Source organism: Zeus faber (assembly GCF_960531495.2).
Source record: "Zeus faber genome assembly, chromosome: 21".
Taxonomy (NCBI): Eukaryota; Metazoa; Chordata; class Actinopteri; order Zeiformes; family Zeidae; genus Zeus; species Zeus faber.
In genome coordinates, this window is record NC_137208.1 from 3,327,842 (window position 1) to 3,346,373 (window position 18,532).

The window sequence follows — 18,532 nt, forward strand, 5'->3', positions numbered from 1 at the left end:
GCCTAGCTCCTCAAAGATAAGGGGAATACACCTTCCAGCGTCTCAAAAGCCGAGTTATTTAAACATCTACAGACTATCACTACGATAAAAAAGGTGAATTGAGTATCCCCTTAAGCTCATCGAAGGTGCTGGAAAAGTGCTTGAATTTCCCTCCCTTCATTTTCCCTGAGAGGCTGAGAGGTGCAGTTTGCAACGGAGGGGGCGTGGGGAGGCTGGACTTTTGGGAGGGCCTGGCCTGTTGATGGTCTTTGATAAGTGATCTTCAAAGGGAAGTCATGGTTCTAACGTGATGTGATTACTGGCTGTCAGAGCCACATCGAGAAGCCAGACCAGAGCTCCAGATCACCAGAACATCGGACCACCAGACCACCGGACCTTCAGCCCAAAGGACCTTCAGACCTTCAGACCTTCAGACCTTCAGACTTTCGGACATCCAGAACACCGGATCTCCAGACCTTCGGACCGCCAGACCTCTGGAGCTCCAGAGCTCCAGGACCTTCGGACCTCCAGATCTCTAGACCTGCAGACCTCCGGTCCTCCAGAGCTCCAAGGGCAACGGGGAAGATGCTGCGTCCTACAGCCAGGCAGTACGAGGTGTCCCGGCCGCTGTACTCGGAGGAGGCCTTCACCGAGGAGCATGAGAAGGTCTGCAGGCGACGCAAGACGATGGCGGACCACGCCAAGCAGTACTTCACGTAAGGAACATGAGATGTTCTGCTCTTTCAGTATTCCAAAAGAGCCCAGAAATGGTTTTTTTTGGAATATTTATGAGAGGGTTATCAATTCAATACAATTCAAATTTGCTCTATTTGCATGACAGCAATTCTCACATTCCCAAAAATCTTTTTATCTATATATATCTAGATAATATATATATATATATATAATTCTACATTTACTTGTTTGAGACTTCTATGTATGCATAGACTATAACTATATGTATATCTATAACCATCTCTGGTTAGGTTCTGTTTTTACTTTGACGACACAGATTTATGTTTTCAGCTACCTTTCTGAGATATTTATATAGTTATTATTAATTATTATTATTATTTATATTATTATTATTCTATTTTCATATTTTATTATTATTATTATAATTATTATTATTATTATTATTATTATTATTTCGATTTTTTAATGTGTTTTCATATTTTTATTATTATTATTATTATTATTATTATTATTATAAATATAATCAGAGGAGACTAACACTGAAGATGAAAGATTTCGATTTACAATTTCCTTTCATTTTTCTGAAAATGAAAGTGTATTTAATGTGTTTTCCAATGTATGAAGGTGCGACTCCAAACGGGCCAAGAGCGCGGCCCTGTCCCTGCTGCCCGTGATCGGCTGGTTGAGGATCTACCAGATCAAGGAGTGGTTGCTTAGCGACATCGTGTCTGGAGTCAGCACCGGGCTGGTGGCCGTCCTGCAAGGTAACAACCCCCCCCCGCCCAAAAATAGTGGAAAACACCCAAATTCAGCTTCCATACAGCGAGTCCTGGATAGGTTTATGTTTACAAGACGCTGTTGTACTTTCATTAACAAGTTGTCGTTAATAACTTGTATCTGCTCTGATAACAGGAGTGATAAGAACAATGTGGTATCAGTGGACTCAAAAAGATTGATAATGCATCTATCTTTATGATTATTATTATTATGATGATGATTATTATAATGATTATAATTATCATTATTATTACCAGTTGATACAGCGAGTGAGAGATACAACCGGACACCGTGCGCAAGAGCTGCGTCGCCTCAAACAGTCGCCCGAGTTAAAGTCAGAAGGTTTCCAGTCGATCAGCGACTCGAGCGATAAGTTCATTTTGGTCGAATCGGTTTTAATATCGAACGTGCGAAGGGAGACATTTGTGAAAGTGAGGTTTGTCCCCTGGCGAGTCCCAACCACATTCGGGTGGTTGGGACTCTTTTTTTCCTTCTTTCTTAAGAAACGTTCTTCCTAAAATCGACAGCTCGCTGACCACAACGAGCTTCCCCACCTGAGTGTATTCACCACGTGCTGTCTTCCACTTCGTGCAGGTGTGGCGGACCCCGCCGCCAACAATGGAAACAGCATATAGAGCAGCAAATACATTGAATGGCTGTTTCCTATACAGTACAAGCTGAATACATATGTGATAAATATCAAATATGGGATTATTTTTTCTAACAGAATAACCTCAGGGATTTGCACTTTAACCCAGGCTGAACAGCTGTGGTACCTCTAACCCTGCGTGCTAGGTCTGGCCTACTGCCTCCTGGCCGCTCTCCCTCCCTGGTACGGACTCTTCTCCGCCTTCTTCCCCGTCGTCATTTACTTCTTCCTGGGCACCTCCAGACACATCTCCGTCGGTGAGACTTTTTCAATTTATGTTTTTTGGGGTTTTTTTCGTTTTTTTTGTGTGTTTATCGATTGGTTCCACTTGAACCAATGACAAGAGTGGCAATATTAGGCTAGGTTTAAATAATATTGTTCCTTCTGCTCTCTTTGATTTCTCCTTCAAACGACGTATACTCATTTTGTATGCAGAGAAATACAATGTGACCATGTAATGCTCACGTCATATCATATATTCATAATGCCAAATAAAGAGGGAATCGCTCCCTCAATTCAATTCAATTCAATTCAAAAAGGTTATATTACCTAACGTGGGAAACATACGTTTACGTTGCCAAGGCAAACAAAGACAAGAAAAATATCATCTAAATATGAATTCAAACACAAAAAGGTCAATATTGCAGTGAAAAAAATACAGTATGTGTACAACTGAGGGGAAATAACCTAAAAATAAATATAGGAAAATGTTCACATTTCTGTAAAAAAAACATACAGTTAAGTGAATATGACCTGGAATTAAATATAAAAATATAAATGTTGCAATAAAGAAACCATAAACAGTTATGTGAAGATAACCCAGAATAAAAATAAAAAAGTGGTAACATCCGTAAAAAAAAAAAAATATATATATATATATATATTTTTTTTTTTATTTATATATACTGTATATACAGTATATGTATGTATATATGTGTGTGTGTGTGTATATATCTGTATATAGTAACCTAAAATTAAAACAGAACCTCAATGCCCCCCTCCCACTCCAGGTCCGTTCCCAGTGCTGTCTCTGATGATCGGCGCCGTGGTCACCAGGTTGATCCCTGACGAGGGGCCCCGGTTCAACATCACGGGGTTGGAGGACGCGACGGTGGACGAGCAGCGGGTGGTGGTGGCCGCCTCCGTCACCTTCCTCATCGGCATCATGCAGGTGGAGGAAACACGCCTTTCTCCAAAAATGAATGAAAAAATAAACATATCGTGTCGATGCAAACTGATCAGTCCTCAAGAGTGAAGCTCGTAACGATTGATGTTTAAACACAGAATCATCAAATTAATCCCAAATCCCTAAATTAATGTGGAATCAAAACAAAGGAGTATTTTAAAGTGTATTAATATATATACTGTGAATCGTACTTTTCTGTGATTAATCGCGATGAATCGGATAGAACCATCAAATTATTAATTTGGTCATTTATTGATAAATGACCAAATTTATGTTGAATCAACAAAAAGGAAGTATATTGTATATGTTTATTATATGTATATTTCAAATACAAAAATAATAGAACTGAAATGTATATAATATATAATAAATACACTGTATTTATATACAGTATATACACTGTATATTATATATATATATATACAGCAGATATATATATTTATGTATCTATATAGATAGATAAATCATATATTTATAGTTGAATAAATGCATATATACTGTATTTTCTTCTCATACTTTTGCAGTTTGCGCTGCATCTGTAAAAGAACTCTTCATAAATTACATATTTATTTTTCACCCTGCATATATGCACATACAGTATGTATGGATGGGATATATATATAGATATATCATTTTTCAAGTCATGCACACGGTATAGAACTATGTATAGTATCCCAATAATCGCTTCATAATTTTTTTTTTTTTGATTCTATTAACTGTATTTTTCCGCCCTTGGAGTAAATGTCTCCTGCTCCCCCAGCTGGCCCTGGGGGTCCTGCAGGTGGGCTTCCTGGTCATGTACCTGTCCGACACGCTGGTCTCCGGCTTCACCACGGCCGCTGCCGTGCACATCCTGGTGTCCCAGCTGAAGTTCGTGCTGGGGTTGGTGGTTCCCGGGTTCAGTGGACCGCTCTCCATCATCTATGTAAGTACCAACCCCATCCATCCATCCATCCATCCATCCATCCATCCATCCATCCATCCATCCATCGATCGATCCATCCATCGATCGATCCATCCATCGATCCATCCATCCAACCAACCAACCATTCATCCATCCACCCACCCATCCAGCAAAACACCCATCCATCCACCCATCCTTTAAAATATCCATCCATCCATCCATCCATCCACCCATCCATCCAACCAACCAGCCATTCATCCATTGATCCATCCATCCATCCATCAAAACACCCATCCATCCACCCATCCTTTAAAACATCCATCCATCCATCCATCCATCAAAACACCCATCCATCCACCCATCCATCCACCCATCCATCAAAACACCCATCCATCCACCCATCCTTTAAAACATCCATCCATCCACCCATCCATCAAAACATCCATCCATCCACCCATCCATCCACCCATCCATCAAAACACCCATCCATCCACCCATCCTTTAAACCATCCATCCATCCACCCATCCATCAAAACATCCATCCATCCACCCATCCATCAAAACATCCATCCATCCACTCATCCATCAAAACATCCATCCATCCAGCCCAGTCTCATGAGGTGTTTGTTTACATCAAAATAATAACAATCATCATGAAATCCCTGAAGTCAAAAACATCAGATTTACTGCAAAAGGAAGAAGAGACAAGAGAGTGTACTCTACTCTACCTCTACTTCTACTTTACCCCTTCCTACTTTACCTCTACTACTCTACCTCTACTGTATCTTTACTCTACCACTCCCACTTCTCTACCTCTGCTCTACCTCTATTCTACTCCACCTCTTCTCTCCCTCTACTCTACCTTTACGTTACCTCTACTACTCTGCCTCTTCTCTATCTTTACTCTACTTCTACTCTACATCTCCCTCTCCTCTACCTCTCCTCTACCTCTACTTTACCTCTACTCTGCTCCACCTCTACTCTACCTCTCCTCTACCTCTACTCTGCTCCACCTGTACTCTACCTCTACTGTACTCTCTCAAAATCAGACTCACAGCTGACTATATAAACATGTTATTATTCATATACTATAGTTTATGAAGCACCTAATAAAATATAAGTTAACTATTAACTTATAACCCTGTTGCCAAAGAACAAGGCAGTACAAAGGTAATATAGGACTGATCCAAATCAGAGGATCCAAGAGAAAACCTATTTGGTCGGCAAAGCCTCCATGTTGCCGATGAGGCATTAACTCAACACTGAATCACTGTGACCTCTGACCTTAACCCCTTGTGGAAGGACGGGCGGCGCGAGGGATTATTGAAAAAAAACAAAAAAACGTAGCGGGCATCAATGAAGTAGTGCATTGTTATTGATAACGAGGACCACAAAGACCAACCACCGACCGCTCTATTTGGCGAAGGGATCCTCGTGTTCCTTATATGGCTTCTTGGGAGTCACCAACCCTCACCAAATTCACCAAAAATGCGATGCAGGTGTCTGGAATGCAAGGGTTCCTCAAAGAACGTTGGTTCTGGGGGGTTCTTCGAGGAACCAAAGCTGGTTCCGCCATTATCTGTCTGGTCAGAGATCCGATATTAAGAACTATCGAAAAGCCCAAACACTTGCCTTCTCTTTCAGACGCTGGAGAAGATCTTCGTCCAGATCACGGACACCAACATCTGCGACCTGGTCACGTCCATCATCATCATGGTGGTGGTGTTCATCGTGAAGGAGATCAACGACAGATACAAATCCAAGCTGCCCGTGCCCATCCCCATAGAGGTCATCATGGTGAGGGATCATCCTAAACAAACCCCCAGGAGCCACGGTGGGACACTGCAGGTGTCCGCCACTGGAGGTTCTTCTTGTGTAATTACACCAATCTGTTTCCAGTCGTTAATCTTTGTTTACTCGACTCGTTTTGATAGTACTTGCACAAAAGGCAACACATTTAAAGGCAATAAACTCAATGACGCAGGGTGTAACAATAAGCATGGACGCAGCGGAGGCTGATCTCAGACACGCCCCTTTGTCTGTCCCTCGTTTGTCCAGACTGTCATCGCATGTGGGATTTCCTACGCCTTCGACTTTAAGACGAAATTTGGAGTTGACGTTGTCGGCCACATTCCTCCGGGGTAAGCAGACAAAAAACGTCGGGGCATTGGGCGACGCGGTGAAAGACAAACCTTTTTCGGTCACTTCTCATTCCTGGAGAGCTGCCCCGAATCGATGTTGCTCCCACCACGACGATCCTTCGCCCTGCAGGTACGAGGCTCCGATGGCCCCGAACCTCCAGGTCTTCCAGGAGACGGCGGTGGAGGCCTTTCCCATGGCCATCGTGGGCTTCGCCGTGGCTTTCTCCGTGGCAAAGGTCTACTCTGTCAAGCATGATTACACCATCGATGGAAACCAGGTGAGCGACAGAGACGGTGCAGTGTGGGACTCAACCCGCTCCACTTTGTCTGTGATGATGAAGGTCTCTGCGTGGTCTCCATGTAGGAGCTGATAGCCTTCGGGGTCAGCAACATCTTTGGAGCGACCTTCAGGTGCTTTGCGGTGAGTACGGCGCTCTCCAGGAGCGCCGTGCAGGAGAGTACGGGAGGCAAGACGCAGGTGAGACGCCACGTCCAGCCGCATCCAACCACATCAACCCGCATCCAACCTCGCCCAACCGCACCCAAACACATCTACCCGCATCACGCCTCGCCCAACCGCGTTTAACTTCATCTAACCACATTCAATGTCATTCAACCACGTCTGACCGCATCCAACCTCGCCCAACCACATCTCACCACATCCAACCGCGGTCTAACCACATTCAATGTCACTCAACCACATCCAGCCACATCTACCCGCGTCCAACCTTGCCCAACCATGTCTAACCACATGTAACCACATTCAATCTCATTCAACCACACCCAATGCATCCAACCACGCCCGACCACATTTGACCACATTCAATGTCCTTAAACCACATCCAACCTCATCCAACTACATCTCACCGCATCCAACCTTGCCCAGCCACATCTAACCACATTCAATGGCATCCAGCCTCATCCAGCCACACCCACCCTCATCCAACAGCATCAAACCGCATCCAACCACATATAACCACATTCAATGCCATCTAACCACATTCAATGAAATTTCGCCGCATCCAACCTTGCCCAACCACATCTTATCACATTCTATGTCATCCAGCGTCGTCCAGCCACATCTTACCACATCCAACATCATCCAACCACGTCTAACGGCATCCAACCACATCTCACCACATTCTATGTCATCCAACCACATTAAATGTAATTCAACCATATTCAATGTAATTAAACCACATCCAACCTTACCCAGCCACATCTAACCACACCTAACCTCATCCAACCGCATCCAAACACATCTAGCCACATCCATGTCAATCCACATCCAACCACCCACAGCCATATCCTTCGTGTTCAGTCACATCCGATGCCATCTAACGTCATCTCACCTTGTCCAACCACATCCAGCTGCATCCAACCACAGCTGACCATTTCAATCTCATCCACCCACATCCAACTACATCTAACCAACTATGCTTAACCCCATTCAGTCTCATCCACCCACATCCAACCTCTTCCAACCACATCCAACCGCACCCAGCAACATCCAACTTCACTTAACTGCCCCTTACCATATCCAACCGCATCCAACCACCCACCGCCATATCCACCCGCATCAAACCCCATCCGACCACCCGCAGCCATGTCCACCCGCATCCAACCACATTCAACCACCCACAGAATATTCAAGATTCAAGATTCAAGATTCAAGAGGTTTATTCGTCACATACATATACATACTTTCATACATATACATACTTTCATACATATACATACTTTCATACATATACATATTTTCATACATATATGCAGTGAAATGTAATGCAACGCACCCGGTGATAACACACAATATGTCCTAGGAAAAAATTTCTAAAAGACCAACTAACTGACTCCAAAAAAGTAATACAGTAATACTTATAGAATAAAATAAAAATATATAGAATAAAATAAAATAAACGGCATCACCGAACAACCCAGAGCAGTGATACAGTATGCGGTACAGTATGCTACATACAGTACAGTGAGGTAGTGGAGCCTGTGTGTGTGGCTCAGTGAGGACCCCTGGTGAGGTCAGCATTGACAGTTCTTATGGCTTGCGGGAAAAAACTCAGTCTCTGCCGAATATCCACCGGCATCCAATCACATCCAACCGCATCCAATGCCATCTAACGTCATCAAACCTTATCCAGCTACATCCAGCCACATCCAGCCTCGGCTGACCAAATTCAATCTCATCCACCTAGGTCCAGCCTCTTCCAACCACATCCAACTACATCCACCCAACTATGCCTAACGTTATCGAACTGCATCCAACCGCATCAACCACTTCCCGCCATATGCCACTGCATCCAACCACCCACAGCCACATCCCTCCCATCCTAACACATCCGACCACCCACAGCCTTGTCCATCCACATCCAGCCGCATCCAACCACATCCAATGCCAGTGAGTTGCAGCGGGTGTTGTTTATTTTATAGTTTATTTTCAAGATTTACTGAATATCCTCCTCCCTTTTCTCTGGTTCTGTCTCCAGGTCGCCGGTCTTCTCTCTGCCATCATGGTGATGATCGTCACCCTGGCCATCGGGTTCCTTCTGGAGCCGCTGCCACGGGTAAAACCCCCAAACATTCGAGAAGAAATGAGAAAGGAACTAGAAACTGTGGGAGGAAGCAGATGTTTGACTGATGTGCTGGGATGAGTGATGAATGCACCGTGTTCGAAGCTCAAAGATTTATTTAAACACAGTTAAAACACAGAATATTTTAATAAAATAATATTTAAAAAATGAAATAAGTAATTCAAGATAATAGAAACAAAAATCCAAGATTGTATAAAACAATAATAATTTCATAATACATTTAAGAAATATATCATAAAAACAAACAATAAAAAACAAATTGAATAAGAATTATAATTATAACTTATCTTGAAAAAAACATTTTCAACACAACACACACCCTGAAATTGGGGCCTGGGCGTTCAGGGGGAACTGGCGGCTGCCTTAACCCTTGAGCCTTGTGTTGGCAGTCGGTGCTGGGTGCCGTGGTGATCGTCAACCTGAAGGGGATGCTGATGCAGGTCAGAGACGTCCCCTACCTGTGGAGGAGGGACATGCCCGACTGCGTAAGTCCGAAAAAACACTGTACTTCTACTCTCGGGATGCCCTTGAGCAAGGCAAGACCTCCCAGGTGGGTCAGCGTGTAACCGTGGCTGGATACCTAGAGGTCAAAGGTTAAAAGAGCTGAGAGCGAGAAGCGCAAATGACAAAAGGCCTCCCTCGTACTTGCTGTTTCTACTTCCTGCTTTCTCTCCCCAGGTGGTGTGGGTGGTCACCTGCCTGGCGGCCATCTTTCTGGGCCTGGACCTGGGTCTGGCCGTTGGCCTGGGGATCGAGCTGATCACCGTCGTGTTCAGGGCCCAGTTGTACGTATTCTGTCTAAAAAGTAATAAGAATAAGTTCTTATCCACATTTCTACCTGATTAAAAGTATTGTGATGCTCTCAAAGTGCTTTTTTTTAACCCGCCGCGTCGTCCTCCCGCAGTCCCCGCTGCAGCGTACTCGCCAACATCAAGGGGACGGACATCTACAAGGACAGGAAGGACTTCCTCAGCGTACGTCCGCCGCCCGCTTTGCACCCGGTGCTTTCCCATCCCAAGTCGGATTCCGCGCGCGAAGGACATAGGCCCCGCCCCATCCGTGACAAACCTCCGCCGCCTCTGTGCCCAGCCCCGCCCTCTCTGCGGCGGGCGCCAGATCTCGGCGTCGGATCGAGCCTGCGCGCGTTCCCGCTCCTCGACTCTTGCGGAAAGTTTGGGTCTGCGACGTTAAGGCCGGAAGCCGCCGTTGCTTAGCAACTGCTATGCGTCACTGATTTAAACTGCAAGTTACATAGATACGATTTTAATATGTATATATGACGAAAGTTGGATGCTGCCAAACTCCTCATCAATAAATCTGCTATTTCAGGAATGGATTGTGCGTGTCACACGAAAAAAGATTTACAAAAATAAAAAAAGCGGTAAAAAAACCCCAAAAACACCAAGATGTAAATACAGCTTTAAAAATAAAAAATAAAAAAAACATTTTCACGCGTTACGGTGCTTGATGCCCAAACGCAGGTCATTGGATGGCCACTAGGAGGGGCAGCATACCGCTGGAGGATGCGTTTCCGGATTCAGTGTGAAGCCGGCTTGAGACTAAATCTGGCAAACGACGACAACAAACCTGAAGTCTCAGGTTGAATTCATTCCTCTTGAAAAGTTGGATTTCGGTACGCAGAAAAGCTGTGACGCTCTGCGATAAGCCCCGCCTCCATTGCAATAAGCTCTACGTCGTCTGCGATAAGCCCCGCCCCCTCTGCGATTACACATTTTTCAACTCTTCCAACAAAGGTTCGGTTCAGACAGTAGAACTGGAAGCTACCGTTGCTAAGCAACCGCTGAGCGTCGCTGACGTTGAAACTAATTTAAAATGCAAGTTACATATATATAGGACTTATGTATGAATTATGAACGCCGGATTATAAACGAAAATCTGCTATTTAGGAAATTTATTTTGCGTACAAATTGAAAAAAGGTTTTACAAAAATAAAAAATATGTAAATATGATTTTGGCCCCCTTTTCAAACACCGGCTTATCTTAGTTTATAAGGACTCTCAGTCTTATCACTTAGAATTTCTATGGTGCCCAGTTTGAGGATATGGCCGTGCTGTATAAAAAGCCGGTGCAGGCCATCTGATTGGTCAGGGAAGCCTCTGTGATGCCGCTGATAAAAGCAGCAGTAAACAAATAAACCATTTAGTGACTTTGACGGCAACAAAAATAATCCACCGCGTTGGTGTTGTTTTGTTTTTCCATTTTCCTCTTCCGTCACGTGGAAAACTGGGTCCAGCGGGTTTTGGTGTCCCGGTCAAACAGGACACCAAAACATACAGTATATATACAGTATGTATACAGTGTATATATATATATATTTATATACTGTATATATACTGTGTATATATACAGTATATATTGTATACATACAGTATATATATTCACATAAATTATATATACATACAGTATATATATATATACTGTTGCCGTTATTAAATAAAAATCTATCTATCTATCTATCTATCTATCTATCTATCTATCTATCTATCTATCTATCTATCTATCTATCTATCTATCTATCTATCTATCTATCTGTCTGTCTGTCTGTCTGTCTGCCTGTCTATCTCTCATCATCTCTCCATCCATCCATCTATTTCTCCACCTCTCCATCCACCTCTCCATCCACCTCTCCATCCACCCATCCCTCCATCTCCTCAGATCTATGAGCCAGAGGGGCTGAAGATCTTCAGGATTCCGTCTCCGATCTTCTTTGCCAACGTGGAGTTCTTCAGGAGCAAACTGGTGGAAGCTGTGAGTGAAAGGCAGCGTTTCAGACGTTAGTCAGCTCAGCTCGCTCACCTGCTGCTGCGTCCTCGAAAAGGCATCAACTCAGCACAAACCTGCTTTGACCCGGTCGCACTCCTGCTCCGATTAAAGATAAACCAAAGTTTATGATGCAATCAAAAAGCTTAGTGTGTGTTTCCAAAATGAGCTCTGGATATAGAAAGTCACGATTATTCCACGGTTTTCTCACACAGTTTCAGACTTGAACATTATTAAATTAAATTAAATTAAATTAAATTAAATTAAATTAAATTAAATTAAATTAAATTAAATTTGATTGAATACAATTAACTTTAAGTAAATTAAATTGAATTGAATTAAATTCGACTAAATTTGATTGAATACAATTAAATTAAATTAAATTAAATTAAATTTAATTTAATTTAATTTAATTTAAAAAACATTGTTAAATCTCTGGCCTTTTTGGGCTAGAGTTAACTACCTCACTTTACAGGATAACTCTACATAAATGAGCACAGACGCAAAATTATAATCATTAAAAACATTTACGCACAATACATTTTCAGTTAAGGTAAAACGTCTTAATTGTGTTTTGACTCAAGGAAATAGTAAACACGCCTCCAAACGTTTCTATAGTTCAGTTTTAGAACTCACATTTAAAGTTATATCATTAATGTTTTTAACGTTTCTTTGGCAGTTGTGAAAAATCTTGAAGGAGACCTATGATGTTCCTTTCAACACAAGTTAATATAGGGTCTCTGTGGTCCCCGAAACATGTTTTTGAAGTTTGTTTTTTTTTGCTGAAAATACCACTCAGATTATGATTTTGCATTGGAGCCATTCTAACAAAGCTCTACAGGATCCCATCCTGTTCAGGAGCAGGTTGTTTTGGTGGGAGGGGCCACCCTCCTGAGGCCCCGAGTTCTGTGAGCCAATGGGGTTTGCGCTTTTAAACCCACTGATTTCACCTCATCGGTTCACCAAAATCTGTTTCTGGACAAGTTTGAGGCGAGAAACAATCAACCCAGTTGCTGAATCTTCACTCAGATTCGATCTACAAGGCCTCATTTAAAAGTTTGCTCCCACTTTTCACCTCCCACACTTGGAATCTCTCCAAGCCGTGGGTGGAGTTACTCAGACGGGGGGCGGTTCTAATTCTACTGACGCCCCACGTGACCTAGGAAGGGGCTTCAAATCTGAACCGCTCGTTGAATCACGTGTTTTATGACAAAAAGGAAAAAAAGGAAAAAAAAGCTGACTGCGTTGTCTTGTTTCACAGTTATTTCCCAAATGTATGTGCACTGAAAAGGCCAGTGTTTCCTAATAGGTCCCCTTTAAGAAAAGAACAATAAAGTCAAATAAAAGCAATTAACTACACTTTGAGGTACAAAACCCTTTTTCTCCTTTCAGGCTCTGGTAATGTTATTTAGCGTTGTTTATATTTTGGTTACAGTTTTTACAGTTGTAGCTATGGTAACTAGGCGTGTGAACTTCCTGTTTCAATTGATTTTTGAATTGACCTGTTGCTGTAGAAACACTTAAGTGACACTTCAACACCTGGTTATGTTGTATTGTAATTATATTATATATAATAATATAATATATTATAATAAATTATTATAAAATATATAAAATAGTTTTCATTATAATTATTAATCGCTGTATAATTATTAATAAATTAAAGTTAATTATTAATTATTAATTCTAATTTGTTTTATTATGGTTAATTATTTGTAATTATTATATTATTATTATCATTATTAGATTTATTATATCGTTTCAACTGATACACATTTTGGAAAAGATATTCTAAATCACTCACCTGTTGAGATTTACAGGTGAGTGATTTGGATTCTGTTGAGATTCACCTGGATAAATACATTCAAGGCAAAAATGAATTGAATCAAACAATCAACAATGAGACCGCACCCTCAGGGAACACATGCCTGTGTCCGTGCTCACAGATTGGCTTCAGCCCTCTGAGGGTCCTGAGGAAGAGGAACAAAGCGCTGAGGGCCATCCGAAAACTCCTGAAAAAGGGAGAGCTGCAGTGGACGCCCGTGAGTAGTAAACGGATCTGACCTTTGACCCGGACCCGGTTCGAGACGGCTTTGATCGGGGGGGGGGGGGGGGGCGGTAGAGAATGTCCATTGGCTTATTCACACGCTGGCATCGGGGGGGTAAGAGAGTGAGTCTCCTCGTTACGCACGGGGCTTTTTTTTTTTAAAGAAACACATCTACAATAAAAACACTTTTTTTATTTGCCATTTATTTGGAGAAATGGGGAACGCAGCGGAGATCTCTCCCTCTACGTTACGCATTTCCTATCCATATGCCTTGCAGGTATATTTATGCAATTTGTGTAAGATGGCCTTGCGAAAAATGTTTTTGTTGTTTTATCTAAACTATAGGGATATCTTTATGAGAAAAAAAAGAAAAGCTTTCTTAACATTTGATGGGGGGGGCAAGATGCACATTTGGGTGGACTGAGCCCACCCGGCCCTCAGCCACCGCCGGCCGTGCCCTGAGCTCTGAGACGCGGTAAGCCCCGCGCGCACTGATCCTCCACGCTTTCACCGCCCCGTGAAAAGGCTCCCGACGCTGCTGTCGCCTCGTTTCATTGCTCTGCTCTTACGGTTCTGGATCAGTGCATCTCCTCCCGTTTTGTCGGGCGGGTCCGCTCCTGCGAGGCCTGAAGCCCATTTTAGGAGGGCTCTGCGCCGAATCAGACAAGTGACAACTCCTCACCTGGGTTCCGCTCATTTCACTCATATGGAAAAGTCGCACGCGAAAAACTGTGACACTCTGTGACAGGCCCCGCCCCCTGCGACACACCCCGCCCTCCTGCGACAGGCCCCGCCCCCTGCGACACACCCCGCCCTCCTGCGACACGCCCCGCCCCCTGTGACACCCCCGCCTCCTCTGCGGTGCCAGTTTTGCACATCGGATGGAGGCTCCGCGATGCGTGCACATTTTTCAACCGTTGCGTAAAGTGTCGGTCAGCCAGTGTGACCGTTGCTAAGCAACTGCTGTTCAGCATTGATGTTTTAACTAAACTCAAGGACAAATTTAATTATTTAAACTAAAGTTACATATATATGCTAATATATTTAGTCTATACTGTATATACTATATATATATATCTATAAACAGTATATTCATATATGTATATAATATAGCTCAATGCCAAACTTTTATACACAGTTTATTTGACCGCAAATTGGCGGAGCAGCATGCCACTGTCTGTTGCGTTTTCGGATTCAGCGTAAAGTCTGCTAAAAGTGAAGGGGTCAGCGGTCTCAGTCCATCTCTTTCTAACCCTTGACGCTCTTCCCTCCACAGAAAGGCTTCCTGGTCTCCTCCAACCAAGCCCTGAAGGAGCCGGAGGGCGAGGGCCCCCTGGAGGACCTGGACCTGCCCACGGACTTCCAGGACCTTCCAGTCCAGATCAACTGGAGCGCCGAGCTCCCCGCCGGCATCTCCGTCCCCAGGGTGGAGCTCCACAGCCTGGTGCTGGACTTCGCCGCCGTCTCCTTCCTGGACATCTCCGCCCTCAAGGGCCTCAAAACGGTACCAAGGGGAGACGGGGGGCGGAATAGAAAGAAGGGTGGATAGATGGATGGATGGATGGATGAATAGATAGATGATGGATAAACATAAGAAATCAAAAAGTCACAGTAAACATAGACTTCCCTTTAGTTTTCAACGGAGGAGTTGTGCAGTGAAACGACTCTGTTTTCTTGTTGCTTTTGCATGTTTGGGCGGTTTGGCCGCAGGCGCTGAAGGAGCTGATTCGAGTGGAAGTGGACGTCTACATCGTGGCTTGTGACGGTGAGTACCAGGACGCTTTCCCTTCCGACACCTACCATGACTCCCGGTCTGTTTCCCACAGAACAGGCAGCGAAACGAGTAAAAAGTGGAATTTAGGGAAGATACTGTATATACACACACACAGGGTAGAATGTTAAATAAAAAGTATTCACAATGTGCGGTCGAGCTGCATATTCACATGTTATTACCATAGAACTTATACTGGAACTGTGAGGAATTACTTGTGGTGTGTTTTAAGCAGACACACCTGTCTTGGGTCCAGGTAATTGGGCCCGCGATCAGCGCGGCTGTACACCTGTTGTCCATTAGAGTAATCAATGAGTGACAGATAAAACTCCCATCCCCACACACATATTACAGTTACCATGTTTTTGTTATTAAATTACTTGACAGTACTCCAGAGATGAAGAATTTATATACTGTACATAAACCTTTTTGTTTCTAATAAATAATTTCACATCTAAATAATTATATATGCATATTTTATTTTGTAATCATATAATGTGTTTTATATTTAAATAAATCGCCATTCTGAGCTTTCCCTAATTCTTGTCAGTTAAACATCACCATCAAATCAAAACTAAAAATATACAATATACAATACTTATTATAAGTCATACACTAATTGTTATTAATATTCAGAATGTTGTTAATTACAACATATTGCAAAATGTATATGTATGTGGATTCATTCCATACATTCATAATTTTTATCATCATCATTCAATGTATTTTTAAATATATGACATTATATTTTGTTTGTTTCACAAGGGGATTAAATAATTAAAAATAAAGATATAAAAAAATATTATTTTTTTTATACTTTATGTATAAATACATATTAAAAATGTATTTAAAATATTTTTGAATATGAAATATATATTTTATTTTTTATATATATTTTTTCATAACCTCCATCCGTTCCTCCTCCAGCTTACATCCTGGAGAAGCTCCACGCCTGCAGCTTCTTCGATGACGAGGTGAAGCCGTCCATCTTCTACCTGACGCTGCACGACGCCGTGCTGCACGTCCTGGAGAGACGCGGCGGGAACACGGAGACGGAGCTGCACCACCAAAAGGTAGAACACCACCACCACCACCACCACAAAACATGATGACAAGAACAAACCGGGAGTCCATTCACTCCTAATATACTATATTATATATATTTTATTATATATACCGTATTATATATGCTATATTATATATATTTTATTATATATACTATATTATGTATATTATATATCTATCCATCTATCTATCTATCTATCTATCTATCTATCTATCTATCTATCTATCTATCTATCTATCTATCTATCTGTCTGTCTGTCTGTCTGTCTGTCTGTCTGTCTGTCTGTCTGTCTGTCTACAGTAACTATCCCTCCATCCCTCCATCTAGTTCTTTAGTATGTATATTTAGAATGATATGTACCAAAACAAACCAACTATTTTAACTGTGTTTACGTCCAGATCCAGCCACTGAGCAGCAGAAAGCTCTTATATTGTAAATAATAGATGTAATAATATCATATAATAACATAATAATGTGAATCCTCAGTAAAGTTGATATTCTTCATGATTCTTTTCTCCTCTCGCTGTGCTTCAGGTGGTGACCACGGCGACAGTTCATCGCCCGTTGAAAGGCTGGAGCAGCTTGAGGAGCACGGATAAAACTGTAAAGCACAACATACACGTTCTCCTTGTCGACCTGACCCATTTGAAAATTTATGTGTCAGCATATAGATGACGAAATATATAAAACTGGATGTAGGAGGTCAATTAAAGATTTTTTTATATATATATATATATATATATATATATATATAATTTGTGAAATTAACTGATGGGTTTTCATTATTTTTATTCACAGATTCCAGGTCCAGAGACAAAGTTTTGATGACACTGGGGATGATGACACCACTTCTCATGATCTTCTGATGTACAAAAAAAATGTATTATAAAGATGCTGCGTTCAATTCAACCTAGAACTCGTAAATGTAATAAACTAAATGTATTATAATGATGCTGCGTTCACTTCATCCCAGAGCTTGTTAATTTAATAAACTAAACGTGTTAGAATGATGCTGCGTTCAAGTCATCTCAGAACTCTTTAATTTCTTAACTAGCAAATTTCTCCCCTCTGGAAATTGGATTAAAGCACTCAGTTTGTTGCTATGACAACAGTCATGATGAGGTCTGGGAACTCACCATTTTTTAGTGAGCTTTAAATTGTTCAGATTTTAAACTTGGAATTGATTGGGCCTTCAATTCATTTAATTATCATTTTTCAGGGTTTTAGTGAATGCAGCATACGATCCACTACAGTACGTTGACGCTACAAATTATAAGACATTGTTCTGCTGAATGATATATTAAGAAATATTTGCTAATATTTATTCCGAGAGGGAAAAAATGTATACTTAAAAATGGGCAGGCCATGATTGCATTTTATACTGTAAATAGGAAATTTGTAGACAAGTGAGATTGTGTTTATTTTTCATTTTTGTATTTCACTGACCATGAAGATAAATTGAAATTCGAAGTACATTTATAAAACAAGCAAATAGAAGTACTGTGTAATAGTAGTGTTCAAATTTGGGTGGAAAATAAAGGATTTGCACTGACTGAATAAAATGTTATTTAAGAAGCGTTTTGAATCGAGTTTCATCTTCTTCTCAGTCAAACAAAATCGTACTCACCATCACACCGTGGCGCAAACATTGTCCCCCCCCCCCGATGTTCCCATACTACAGGATGGTAATGCCTCAAAAAATATATCAACAAATTCAAGGCTCTGGACATCACTGAACCTTGAACTGAATACGAACATGACTAACATGGACAACAGGAAGGAACGTTGTTGGTCCATCTCAGAAGTTGCAGCCAGAGGTCGAGATGTGACCAAAACAGAAATGTGCTCAAGTGGAACCAGGGGGCGGCGCGTAGAGATATGCTTATATAGTACACATAGAGTAGAGATATGTGATTTACTACGAAATCACT

The 18,532-nt window shown here is 42.0% G+C and overlaps 1 protein-coding gene across 1 annotated transcript in view; it reads left to right on the forward strand.

Moving 5' to 3' along the window:
• Window positions 1–18,043, forward strand: part of LOC307246700 (chloride anion exchanger-like) — an 18,759-nt gene extending 716 nt beyond the window's left edge. Inside the window, exons 2-21 of the mRNA XM_080022692.1 lie at window positions 1–695; window positions 1,300–1,439; window positions 2,248–2,358; window positions 3,112–3,272; window positions 4,048–4,212; window positions 5,836–5,988; window positions 6,250–6,332; window positions 6,463–6,610; window positions 6,697–6,810; window positions 8,831–8,908; window positions 9,325–9,420; window positions 9,614–9,720; window positions 9,840–9,909; window positions 11,612–11,704; window positions 13,663–13,758; window positions 15,041–15,268; window positions 15,475–15,529; window positions 16,463–16,608; window positions 17,136–17,204; window positions 17,400–18,043. The exon at window positions 1–695 is cut by the window's left edge and continues 348 nt beyond it. Coding sequence (XP_079878818.1) covers window positions 565–695; window positions 1,300–1,439; window positions 2,248–2,358; window positions 3,112–3,272; window positions 4,048–4,212; window positions 5,836–5,988; window positions 6,250–6,332; window positions 6,463–6,610; window positions 6,697–6,810; window positions 8,831–8,908; window positions 9,325–9,420; window positions 9,614–9,720; window positions 9,840–9,909; window positions 11,612–11,704; window positions 13,663–13,758; window positions 15,041–15,268; window positions 15,475–15,529; window positions 16,463–16,608; window positions 17,136–17,204; window positions 17,400–17,426 — 2,271 coding nt within the window. The 5' untranslated portion in view covers window positions 1–564 and the 3' untranslated portion in view covers window positions 17,427–18,043. The remainder of the gene's footprint in view (window positions 696–1,299; window positions 1,440–2,247; window positions 2,359–3,111; window positions 3,273–4,047; window positions 4,213–5,835; window positions 5,989–6,249; window positions 6,333–6,462; window positions 6,611–6,696; window positions 6,811–8,830; window positions 8,909–9,324; window positions 9,421–9,613; window positions 9,721–9,839; window positions 9,910–11,611; window positions 11,705–13,662; window positions 13,759–15,040; window positions 15,269–15,474; window positions 15,530–16,462; window positions 16,609–17,135; window positions 17,205–17,399) is intronic.
• The last annotated feature ends 489 nt before the right edge of the window (window positions 18,044–18,532 follow it).